The sequence below is a fragment of the Coregonus clupeaformis genome, chromosome 13 (assembly GCF_020615455.1).
Source record: "Coregonus clupeaformis isolate EN_2021a chromosome 13, ASM2061545v1, whole genome shotgun sequence".
Classification (NCBI taxonomy): Eukaryota; Metazoa; Chordata; class Actinopteri; order Salmoniformes; family Salmonidae; genus Coregonus; species Coregonus clupeaformis.
The window spans coordinates 23,963,124-23,975,394 of NC_059204.1; the positions used below are offsets into that span (position 1 = coordinate 23,963,124).

At 43.5% G+C, this 12,271-nt stretch overlaps 1 protein-coding gene across 4 annotated transcripts in view; it reads right to left on the bottom strand.

The window, feature by feature from the left end:
- Nucleotides 1–366: 366 nt before the first annotated feature.
- LOC121579780 overlaps nucleotides 367–12,271 on the bottom strand; it is a 29,511-nt gene continuing 17,606 nt past the window's right edge. Inside the window, exons 2-11 of one of the 4 annotated variants that reach the window (XM_041894671.1) lie at nucleotides 11,199–11,319; nucleotides 9,937–10,047; nucleotides 9,766–9,802; nucleotides 7,675–9,482; nucleotides 7,442–7,475; nucleotides 5,503–7,313; nucleotides 5,312–5,360; nucleotides 3,237–5,047; nucleotides 2,970–3,006; nucleotides 367–2,815 (exon numbers count right to left, since the gene is read on the bottom strand). In XM_041894671.1, the coding sequence (XP_041750605.1) occupies nucleotides 1,014–2,815; nucleotides 2,970–3,006; nucleotides 3,237–5,047; nucleotides 5,312–5,360; nucleotides 5,503–7,313; nucleotides 7,442–7,475; nucleotides 7,675–9,482; nucleotides 9,766–9,802; nucleotides 9,937–10,047; nucleotides 11,199–11,319 (7,621 nt within the window). In that variant the 3' untranslated portion in view covers nucleotides 367–1,013. Of the gene's footprint in view, nucleotides 2,816–2,969; nucleotides 3,007–3,236; nucleotides 5,048–5,311; nucleotides 5,361–5,502; nucleotides 7,314–7,441; nucleotides 7,476–7,674; nucleotides 9,486–9,753; nucleotides 9,803–9,936; nucleotides 10,048–11,198; nucleotides 11,320–12,271 lie in introns of all 4 variants that reach the window. The other 3 variants (XM_041894670.1, XM_041894669.1, XM_041894668.1) reach the window with 3 other exon arrangements.

Below are 12,271 nucleotides of genomic sequence, written 5' to 3' on the forward strand. Positions count from 1 at the left end.
ATTAAAGATTGTAAACCGGTAAGACAAACAGAAAGCTTCATGGTTTATATGGCATAGGATCCCATATCAAAGGTGTGGCAATTCTTACATTCTCCAATCCTCAACAGAGCTGACAGCTGTATTCAGTTGAAGTCTGACAAAAAAAACCCATCAAATTAGTTCATTAAAATATGTTTTATAACTAAACATTTCTATATGAATAAAGACAAGGGTACTCTTAATATAGCCCAAATTAAATACAAATAGAATTTCCTCTCAAAATGTAGGCTTATAGCGCCCTCTTGTGACTGTGTTGAAAATCAATTTACTCATTATGGTAGGCCTAATACTGCAATGTGACAAATCATATTCAACAAGAACATTGGGTCTTTTTATAACTTTTTATTATTTTTTTTGACAAATATATATGAATGCTTAACTCTTAAGGAGACAGTAATTGGAGAATTCTTCACAGAAAATTAACTCTCCTAAAGACCTAGGAAATAATCATAAAACATCTACATGACAGAACTAACCATTTCTATTTGTGCCAAGGAAGATGATACAATGATACAACTTATTAATTGACAGTGAATTAATGCAAGTGATTCTTAAATTCAGTCCAATGTTATTTGGTGCTGACAAAAATAAACGTTATTTCAAAAAGCCTGATGGGACTGTGTCATTTTCAGACATCTATATTCTTATGGTTCATTGGGTTGACTGTTAATTATGCATAAAGGCACACACGCATTGGTAACCCTCAGGTGAGCATTGCTTTTTTTGGCAAGACATTGGTCCCATTAGGCAGTACAATTATCCAAACAACTTAAACAAAAAATATATATGCTTGCAGGAAAACAAATGACCAAAATATTTAGATCATTCATGTATGCAGGGAAATGTCTTCTAGTAAGTTAAAAATTGTATTGAGACCTAAATTAGGTTGGATATTTACTCAAGGATACAGTGGGTCAGCAGTATAGGACACCAACTCAGAAACCTGCTTGAGAGCTTGAGGGAACACCAACTTTTTACAGAGGATGAAGTTCAGAAATGGACCTGGTCTCCTGCTGTATGAACCCCTGGAGGCTTCTCTTTCCCTGCCTGAAGGTACTCTCCCTCCGGGAAAATGGTAGTATGACAAGGAGCCTTAGGAGGGTTTCAATGTTACTAAAGCTCCTAATGTCTGATGCCTTCAGAGTGTCGAGCACAGTGGCTGGAAGATACCCGGACATGGGATCCAACCACTTCTCTCTCCAAGACTTCATCTCTGTGGGGAGTGATGCCAGGTCAGGCATGTCGTCTTTGTACATGCGGAAAACATGGGCATTTACACTGCTGTTTTCCACCTTTGACATGGCATAAGGCACAATCTCCAGGCACCTCAGGGTACTGAGGACCTTCTCTGTGAAGAGCTCACTGACCTCAACAATGGAGTGCTCTACCAACTTCTGACTCACCGCTATTTTGTAAAACTGACTCAGGGGTTCTAGAAGCGCAGAGTGCAACAGCGTTATCTGCAGCTTGGAAGCTAAAGTGACAGCTTCCTCAAACCAGGCATTGTGATGTGTGTCGATATCACTCTTCAATTCATTGAGGGAAGTTAGGAGGTCAGGCAAGCTATTCATAGCTAGCAACACATCTAGAGGCTTGCCCTGAAGAGATTGGCTCAGCTTTTTGGTCAAACTCAGGACATTCTTCAACACGACAGCCGAGAAGATGAACTCAAAACTTCTGACTTTATTGAAGTACAGCAGTGCTTGGCCAGTCCCTGAGCTAGTCTCCTCACTTTTCAGCTCATTCAAGCACAGCATGACTACCTCTAGAAGCTCTACCATCAACTCATGCATATCATTACTCTTCTCCCAGTTCTTGATAAGCTTGTCCCTAAGCTCATTACCCTTCCCCTCATTATGTTGGAACATGGCAATGATCATGTCTTCCAGTTTGGTCTGTCGTTCTGTGTCCTCTGTGAGCCATTGTAACATGTTTTCTACAGATGCTGCACAGTCTGCTGCTGCCACTGCAGGAGATGACCTGGCTAGCCACACATTCAGAGACACCGCAGAGCTGACTGTTCGCATGGCCAGGGGGTATTTCTGGGATATTACAGCAGAGACAGCCCTCATCTGAGACCCTACCTCACCAACACTTAGCAAAGCCTGCCCTCTACAGTACTCCATGTTGAGCCCCAATTTCTCTGATAGGGCTATTTCAATAGCATCAGCCAAGACAGCAGTGTCCTGGCTGAACGGGATGAAAGCTACAGTCTCCTCGCACTGAGTGTCCTGTTTGTCCAAGTACCTGATGCACAGGGGGACGTAGAGCTGTCCCTCAATCTCAACCGCCCGTTCCGTTATTATTGTAAAGAACTGTGAGTCCCAGAGTTCCTTGAGGATTTCCTCACGCACAGGTGGGTCGTAGAAAGACATGGCCTGCTTCAAACCTACGACCCCATCCTCTACTATCACAACACCGTCCTCTGCCTTCACGCCGTCCTCGGCTAACACGATGTCCACTGCTTTCACATTGTCCTCTGCAAACACAACTTCCTCTGTTATCACGCAGTCTTCTACTTTCACGCCGCCCTCTGCCACACCGCCGCCCTCTGCCACCCTGCCGCCCTCTGCCACCATAAAGTCCTCTGTGATCACAATGTCCTCTGTGATCATAATGTCCTCCTTTATCACAGCATCTTCCACTTTCACGTTGTCCTCTGCCTCTTCCTCTGCCTTCAGCTCTCCTGCAGGGAGTTGCTCTGACATACCAGCTTGGTGTTCCTCAACTGCCTGCTCATGTCTTCCATCAGGGTTTACATCCAAAGCTCTACAATCTAAACAGAAACACACAAAGTTAATTCAACCACCTCCCCCCTTTCCCTCATTTTCACTCTCCTAAAAAATGATGCTTTATGATATCATATTCTACATGAACCATGTAATAGCACGTCATGATGAATGTTCATATGATTTAAAACTTTCACTTACCACTTTCCAGCTTCAGACCTTGAATTTGTTTCTTCACCTAAATCATATAACAGAAATCAGTACATTTACAACACAATACATTTAATATGCATGTCTTGTCAAGTGGTGAGTGGTGTTGATGATGTATTGTTTCCTGTTATTATCGGTCTGTAAAACTGAAAATGTATAAATAAAATATAAAAATGTTTTATGCATACCTATACCAATAAAATCAGTCATAAATACATCAGCATTGGAATGCTAAAAGGAGTATTGCTGTTAATGTACCTGCTCAAGACATGGGCTGCTTTCTGGGTCAACTTCAATGCACTTCTCAATTACCTCCCCTAGTCTTTGAACAGTTGGGTAATGCATGAGAAGCATCACAGTATCTGTTTTGCTGCCCTTGCAGACAGTGTTCTTCAGCAGAGCTCTCATGGAGTTCAGGGTGGTCTTCATCAGGTCCCACTCCATACTGACGCTGGGTAGAACAGCCACCAGTCTGAGCAGCCTGGTCACCGTGGGATGGCGTTGAGACTCAGCGTGAAGCAGTATCTCAGAGATAGACGCTGGTGGTGAGACGTCTTGATATTTCTCTTTCCAGACAGAGGCCCAGTTACTGATATCCTGCTCTACTGTGTCGGGATCAGGGAGGTCGGACAGGTAGAGACTGTATAGCTTGTCTGTGGACTCTGCGCGGATTGGCTCTGAAATGGGCTGTGGATTGCAGGTGGGGAGCAGAGACAAGATTTTCAGGGCTTTTAAGTGACTGTCGGAGAAGTTGTACTTCATTTCATCAACGAGGCTGCTCAGTAGAGGAACACTCAAGTTGTCCCTGTAGTACATCTCTGGAGACTCGTAAGAGTTAGCTTTCTCTGGGAAACACACTTGCTGAGGGGCCACCTTGGATGCTAGTTGGAATGCTTCCTCAAACCAAGGTGAATGTACAGTGCTTATGTTCTCCAGCATCTTGTTCAGTGTCTCTATGATTGGTACGATCTTCTCCACTTCACATATGATGTCAGCAGGGTTACCACAGCGGAAGACAGTGCTGCAGTTCCGAAGAGGAGCACAAGCGTTCTTCAGGATCACAAGTGTGACGACAAAATCTGTATCTCTCAAAGCAGTGGCGAGGACCTGTGCATGTAGCGACATAGTTCCAGCACCACGGGCACTAACTGAATCCAGGCAACTCAAGACTCCCTCCAATGTGTCAACTAGGAGATCAAAAAAGTCCTCCCTCTTCTTCCACCTGGAGCAACAGGTTTCTGGAATCTCCTCCAAGGCCTCCCGAGGTGTATTAAGTAACCCATCCACAGCCTGTGCTAGCTCTGCCTCTAGCCCAGGTGACCGGTCAAAAAACAGTAGGAGGTCTTCCACAATTTGCAGCATCTTTGTGACAGGTGGGCAGTGTACGCTTCCTGCTAGCCAACAGGCAAGACCACAAGACTCACTGGGTGTGATGACAGACAGAGGATAGCTCTCGAGGAACTCCAAAGACATCTTCTTCAGGCTGTGACAACCATAACCCATGCGCATTAATGCTTGTCCACGGCACTGACTCATTGGCAATCCCCAGTCTTCAGTTAGAGTCACAGAGAGATTCTTGGCTTGAACATCAACGTCACAGGTTTCAAAAAATCGCAAAAAACCAATGAGCTCGACCTTGGGGGCACATTCCCCAACATATCTGACAAAGACGGGCAGATAGCTCTTATTAGCAATTACAACTGGTTTATCTGTGATAAGAGAAAAGAAGGGGGACTCCTGTATTTCTGAGAGTATGACTTCCCTGATGGATTTTGTAAGCAGCTGTACCATTTCCTCCTCTCCTACGTTAAGCGTGAACTTGCCATCTCTTCCAAACCAGTGGCACATGCTGAGATCCTGGATGAGAAGGTCTTGATCTTCTTTGGAGAGTTCGGAAAGCTGGCACTTATTTTTCCCCAAACGTGCAGCCAGTCTGAACACTGCTTCCAAACTCTGCCGATTATCTCCAGTGTGCCCATTCTCATCCACCGCTTTCATTTCCTGGTCCTTTTTCTTGTCAGAAGACTGTTTATTCTCAAGCTCCTCTGCTCCATCTTTGTCATGATCCACTGAAAATATAAAAAAGGTGAATTAGTAAATTCTATTTACTCTACCATAGAGTTCATGTCATTAAAATAAAATGGAAAAATAATTGAGAATAAAATTAAGGTGATAGTAAGGTGAATGAGAACAAGTGTTTCACTTGACAAAACCTGGGCCCATCCCTATTACCAACATATACTAAATGGTAAGTGTTATTACACAGTTATTAGCTAATAAATACTAAATGATCACACAGGGATTAATTGAAACAAAGCTTTGCTATCACATACCTTCCATGTTGACTTCAGAGTTCTTCATCAGACTTTTGGATTCCTTATCCTGCAAATTTGTTTTTCAATAGACATTATTAAAAGGAAATAATATATTTAAAAAGGACAACATCTCAGTATAGGCTGCTCTGAAAGACTGCATAACATATTAAACAAAACAATAATCATGTAAATGGATTTTGAAAACTTACCAAGCAGATACCCTCTAAAGCCTGGGGAGTGACCTTCAAGCACTTAGTCACCATCCGGTCCAGATCTCTGCTGAAGTTGGTTCCCACCTGCAGCATGGCCAGACATGGGGACCTGTCCTTGGAGCTGGTGTTCCTCAGGTATTCCTGGAACATCTTGTGGCGCATTGCTTCCCCACAGTTCTCCAGTACCGTACTGGGTAACACAGACATGATCCTCAGCAGTGTGTTGATGTTCCCAAAGTATTGCATGAGTGGCAGACGGAGAGTCTGAAAGATGGTGTCTGGGATGGTCACTGATGCAACTTTGGTCTTCCACTTCACCCTCCAGCAGCACAACTCGGTGAAGAAGTTGTCGGAGTCAGGCAGATCACTGGCATAGAGAGGAGGCTTTGACCTCAGGATCTCAAACATGTAACTCACAGTCACAGAGCAGGGAACCAGGGATAGGAAGTTTAAAGCCTCTTTGTGGTCCTCAGAGAAATGATCCTTCACAGCATTGGTGAGGTTGTCCACTAGGGGCACACTCAGTGCATCTTTGTAATACAGAGCTGGCTTCATCATGCTATCCCTGGCCGCAGATGAATTATCAGGCACTTTTATCTGCACAACCAGACTCTGGGCAAGGGCACAGGCTTCGTCGAACCAATTCTGGTGAAAGACCTTGATGTTTGTTTTGACCCTGTTGAGAGTAGCCACTATACCACTGATCTGGCAGAGCTGGGATGCTGCACTGAAATGATCCTTCTGGAGTCCTGCACTTAGCTCCCTGGTGAAGGATGAGGCATTCTTCAGGGCTACCATGGGCACAATGAAATCAAAGTCCCTTATCAAACACAGCAGTGCTCCAGCTTTTAGAGAGAGTGAGGATTTCCATCTCTGTGGGTTGCTCTTGATTTTCTCCAAACATTCAACAAGGGGCTCAAGCATCTGCACAAAGACTTCATAGGAATCGTGCTTCTCTTGCCAGACGGTACAGAACTTCCCCTGCAATTCTTGAACCTTTTCATAGCTTTCCCTAAGACCAAATGCAATGACATGATCCAGCTGTTTCTCAAGCATAGGCGTGCTCCCAAAAAACATCAACACCTCTTCAAAAACATCCAGCGCCCGTTTGACTGACGGCACAGGGGTGGATTTTGACCACCATGTGTTAAATGAGTAACAAGAGCTGTGTGTGCATATTGCAAGGGGGTACTTTTCCTGGATTTTGCAGGCAAAGGCTTTCAGCTTGTAGGAGACATCACCAGATCCTAGGTAGGCTTGACCTCTGCAGTAACACAAATTGAGACACCACTCTTTGGTGACAATTTCCAATATGCGCTCTGACATGGCATCACAGTCCAGATCCACATCCAGAAATCCCATGAGCTCCAATCGCATGACATCAAAACTGTCCACAAACCTGAGGAAGAGGGGAAGATGTTTTTTATCCCCCAACTTCACAACGCGGTCGATGAACAGAGAGAAAAAGGAAGTGCCCACCTCCAAAAGAATTCCCTCCCTGACTGCATCCTCGCATACTCTGAGAACTTCTTTCATCTCAGACTTCGACACATATTTCAATGTGTCTTCAACCTCGCCATCCTGTTCAGCAGAGGCCTCACCAGGCTCTCTGCTCTGGCTGTTATATGCAGCTGTCACCGCAGCCTGCAGAGCAGATTTCAGTGCCTCCTTATTAGTCTCTGAGGCCACGCATTTCGGTTGCTCCACTCTCTCTGTCTCCATCTCTAAGGCCATGTCCCGTGGTTCTTTTTGTGTTTCTTCAACATTCTCCTTTAGAGTGTGTTGTCCATCATTCTCAGAGACTGGTTCTGAAATCAAGCAGTCAAGAGCGTGAGCCAAGAAGGATGAAGGAATAAACATCGGTATTAAGGCAAATATTTTGATATACGCAATGATGCAATAAATATAATATATATTAATAATATGATTTCCTTACCAGCTGCAGAGTGCATCTCTATCACATCATCATCCTATGAACATAGAAAATAAAAGCAAATGCAAATATTAGTAAAATAACAACAAATAAGTTAAGAACTATTCAACATCCACCTACGGTAACTTAATTTTTTTATGTTTTTCAAATGATTTTAAATCTTCAGTTTATGTGATTGCTAAGCAAATACTTAAATTAAAAACACATGAATAACTTTTATATTAAAATAAACTTACCATATGCAACAAGTGCAATATGTCAGGATGCTTCTCCACATAGGACTCCACCATGTCTTCAACATTGAAGTGCACGTCTTGATTGACATAGACAAATGCCATGTTGCACAGTCTCTGATCCTCCGGTGTGGCTTTCAGGTAGGACTGGTACCTCTCCAGCACCATGTTGTACTGCCCATACACGTCTGCCTCTGCGTTCACACAGGGGATGGTGCCCAGAACTCTCAGCAGGCTCTGCACGTTTGGGTAAAATGCAATGTCTGGGATCTTCAATGTTGCAAACACTGTTGTGGGTAGGATCCTCCGCTTGCTAGCATGTCTCCACTTCACCTCCCAGCAACCAAGCTCATCGTAAAACGTGTCCGGCCGGGCGAGGTTGTTCAAGTTCGCGTCCGCCACTTTATCCCTGCGGATACTGAAATTGTGGTCAGCCATATAAGACGGCACCAACGACAGCCATCTCAGAATCCGAACCATCTCAGTGCTAAACACCCTCTTCACCTCCGCAACAAGGTACTGTAAGATCTGCCTGCTCAGAGTCTCTCTGTAGAAATCCTCCAGAGAGGTTTCAGTTGCACCTGCCTCGCCAGTATCTGGTGAGCTCTCCTCAGGCCTAGCAACCTCCACTCCCAGCTTTTTAGCCCTACCCACTGCGTCAGAAAACCACTTCCTGTGGAATATTGCTATCTCCTGCAGATGTTTGTTGACCAGCTTTAAGGCGTTGGAGATTGTGTACTGCAAGGTGCTGCTGATGCTGATGGCTCCCCTGAGACTCGGGTTGAGGATGCTCACGCAGCAGAGGGTATTCTTCAGAACAACAAGGGTGATGAGGAAATTGAAGTTCTTTAGGATCGGCTTGAGCTTGGCCATCTGCTCACAAGTAGCAGTGTCTGCGTTCGCGGCCGAGCACACCTCGTTGATGCAGACGAGGAATGGCTCAAGAATGTCCAACATGGTCTGGAAGGCATCAACACCATACTCCCAGGTGTTCTGGCAAGCCTCTGTGATTCTGTCCACTTCACCTTTAAGGTGGCCGTATGATGACTTGATCTTCCCCTCCAGTCTTTCCCAAAGATCTGGGGACCCTCTAAGCATTGTGGCGACCTCCTCCACAGTGTTCACAACCTTCTGGATGGAAGGCATGGGCATGGAGCGGATGAGCCACATGTTAAAGGCGTATGGGTCACTAGGTGCTAGCACTACCTGAGGAAACTCCTGCAGAATCCTGCTGGTGAGATCTTTCATTTTCTGACATAGACTGCCTGTGGTTAGGTAGGTAAGTCCTCGACAATGCTCCATCCGCAGCCCCCACTTATTCCGTATTTCTGAGAGCAGCATGTAAAACAGACCCTCAGCATCTGCATCACAGGGCAGGAACCCCATGAGGTGTTTCTGAGGGAATCCTGCCACAGTGACTGACCTGATGAAAACTGGGATCTGATCTTTTCCCTCTATGTTTGTGACATCTTGCAGCAGAATGGAGAAAAAGCGTGCCAACCTTAAACTGTTCCGGATCTCCTCCCGCATGAGGTTCTCGCTAAACTGGAGGACTTCTTTCTGGTCGATTCTTTCAACACAGATGGGGTTGAGAGACTGTTGCCCCCTGTGGCCTCCCATTGGCTCATCAGTGTTGGGGTTTGCATCGTTCCCTATGCTGAATCCAGTGAACGCAAGAGTTTCCTTGAAGTAGACTTTAAGGATTTCCTTTGATTTGGAGTTGTAGACATCCTCTCTCCTTTGGTCCTCTTGCTGTAAATCACATGTTGCACTATTCTCTCCTGGCTTATCTTTTACCTCAGGTGGAGCATCTTCTGTAGTAAAGGAGAAAACATGGACAGGCGATAGAACAAATATTGAATAAATATGTTGAGACATTTCTACAAATATCCTATTAAAAGGGTGTACTTTTCTTACTTAACATATAGGCTATCCCAATACAGACCACATGACTATGCACTGCCATGAAGTTGACCCAATTATTTAAATGTCCTTTTGGGTAGGAAAATAGATGGCCAAATATGGAAATCTTAAATTGTTATGGTAAAACAAACAACAAATTAGTAAAATAAATGGATTTACCAAACCAATCACCTTTAGCTTTCTTCAAGGATGCAAACTCTGCCTCAGCCTAAAGGAATCAAATATATAATTAGACGTAGACTGGAGTTAATGCAATAGTATCAGATTATACACTTACTGAGATCAGGTTAGGATGACTATATTGGGTACAACATTGTGTGGTTTAAACATGACAATACTTACAGGTTCTCTTATTCTCTTATTCCTGTTGCGGCCTGATGGCTTGTTCAAATGGCTTGTAAAATCAAATATGGTTGGCATAGCACCCTCTTTCAAGGATGTTCTTAAAGTGCTCTGAAAAAGAAACAAGCAATCCTTATTATGACTATTTCATTGCCACTGTTGCATGCCTGATACTAAGAACCTCCAGGGAGATGCATTACCTTTTAATACTGATAATACCTTATTTTCAATGACGACCTACCTGTGGCCTTCAGAAAAACAGAGGAAGGCCCTCAAAATTGTCAAAGACTCCAGCCACCCTAGTCATAGACTGTTCTCTCTGCTACCGCACGGCAAGCGGTACCGGAGTGCCAAGTCTAGGTCCAAAAGACTTCTCAACAGCTTCTACCCCCAAGCCATAAGACTCCTGAACAGCTAATCATGGCTACCCGGACTATTTGCACTGCCCCCTCACCCCATCCTTTTTACGCTGCTGCTACTCTGTTAATTATTTATGCATAGTCACTTTAACTCTACCCACATGTACATATTACTCCAACTATCTCAACTAGCCGGTGCCCCCGCACATTGACTCTGCACCGTTACCCCCCTGTATATATAGCCTCCCTACTGTTATTTTATTTTACTTCTGCTCTTTTTTTCTCAACACTTTTTTTGTTGTTTTATTTTTACTTTTTTTGTTTAAAATAAATGCACTGTTGGTTAAGGGCTGTAAGTAAGCATTTCACTGTAATGTCTGCACCTGTTGTATTCGGCGCATGTGACCAATACAATTTGATTTGATTTGATTATGATTAAGCTAGTCCCAACAAAGGTATACATGACTTAAACGTCACGTCACACAGTATGTGTGTACTACAGTTTTTAATTATCCTAAGCGCGTGACAAGACGTTATTTCGGGCGTGCAAGAGTTTATTTTTTTGTTTGAGAGCCATTAACATAAAACAATATGATATATTGCACAAGCTAGCAAACTTGGGAGGTGTTTCAATGGAACAGCCAGCAACTTAGCTAGCTTGCTAATGCTAATGAACAATAACATATCTTTAAAAGTACAGTTAATAAGGGATTGCACACTATTTAATGTAAGCCTACATCCCAAACCCACTCATTGGGTCTATTAGCTAATGCATAGATGAATCACATCCTGAATAGATAGTCTGTAACTCAAGACCCCTCTATTCCTGAACAATATAACTGAATGAAAGTGTAAAAGGAATGCTTTTTGGAAATATAAATGGTTTCTTCAGTAGATACTTACGTCACAACAGATCAAGGAAGGCTCAAAATGATTTGCACACATTTTGAAGGAATTGTGCAACTCCTCAGGGGTTTTTGGCTCCAAGTCAGTTCGATGACAATTATTCAACCATTGTTTACATCTGAAAGGAAGAATTCACAGGATTCAATTTCAGAACTGCTATATGGATAGGCCTCTAGCCCATGTTATACACCTTGATGAACGAGGTCTATCTGCATATCACTAGCAAACCATGTACCTGTTTAGCGACATGGAAGGTATATCCGTAATCGGTAGAACATTGTGATTAAAAAGGCATCCTTTACATCACCGAGCAGTGCCAAAGAAATAATTAAATCCAATCGTTAGATGCTACCTCCCCTCCCCAAATCAAAATCAAATATTCTAATCTAGGTAGTGTTTTCAGTAGTTAATTACTTTTTTTGCCATGTAACGGTGTGGCCAACTACTGGAAATAAACACTACTTTTCTTTTCTTTATCGGCATCAGACCTGCCTAATTCTCTCTAGAAACAGTTGTGTTTAACAGGCTAAATTACGCATTCTGTTAACATCTGACTCCAGACTTATCTGTTCTTGCAATGTAGTCTGACATTTCAGATGTACATTTTAGTAATTTAGCAGACGCTCTTATCCAGAGCGATTTACAGCTAGTTCGTTCATCTTAGGATAGCTAGGTGAGACAACCACATGACTCGTTTCAGGAAACTAGGCGTATGTCACACATCACTACTTCACAGTAGAGGCATTTGAACGTAAACATGAATTTGATCAAAATGTGTTTTTTGGCAGAAATGCCTTCTGGAACATGTGAACTTTCAAGTGCCTTAATAACAAACTTGTATTCCATCTGTAAATACGAATAAAATTGTTAAATTACGAGCCTAGTTGGTTTAGCCACGGAAAGAGACAGGGATCTTCCCGCTAGCCATGATTTGCTGAGATAATGGATGGGCTGGACATGCCGGGAGATGAGTTGTCTGCCATGTAGCATGCGGCTGTCGATAACGTGAGCTGCTCAGTATGTGTTGATAGTCCTATCTACCGCGCCATTTTTGAAAGATATAATGTTAG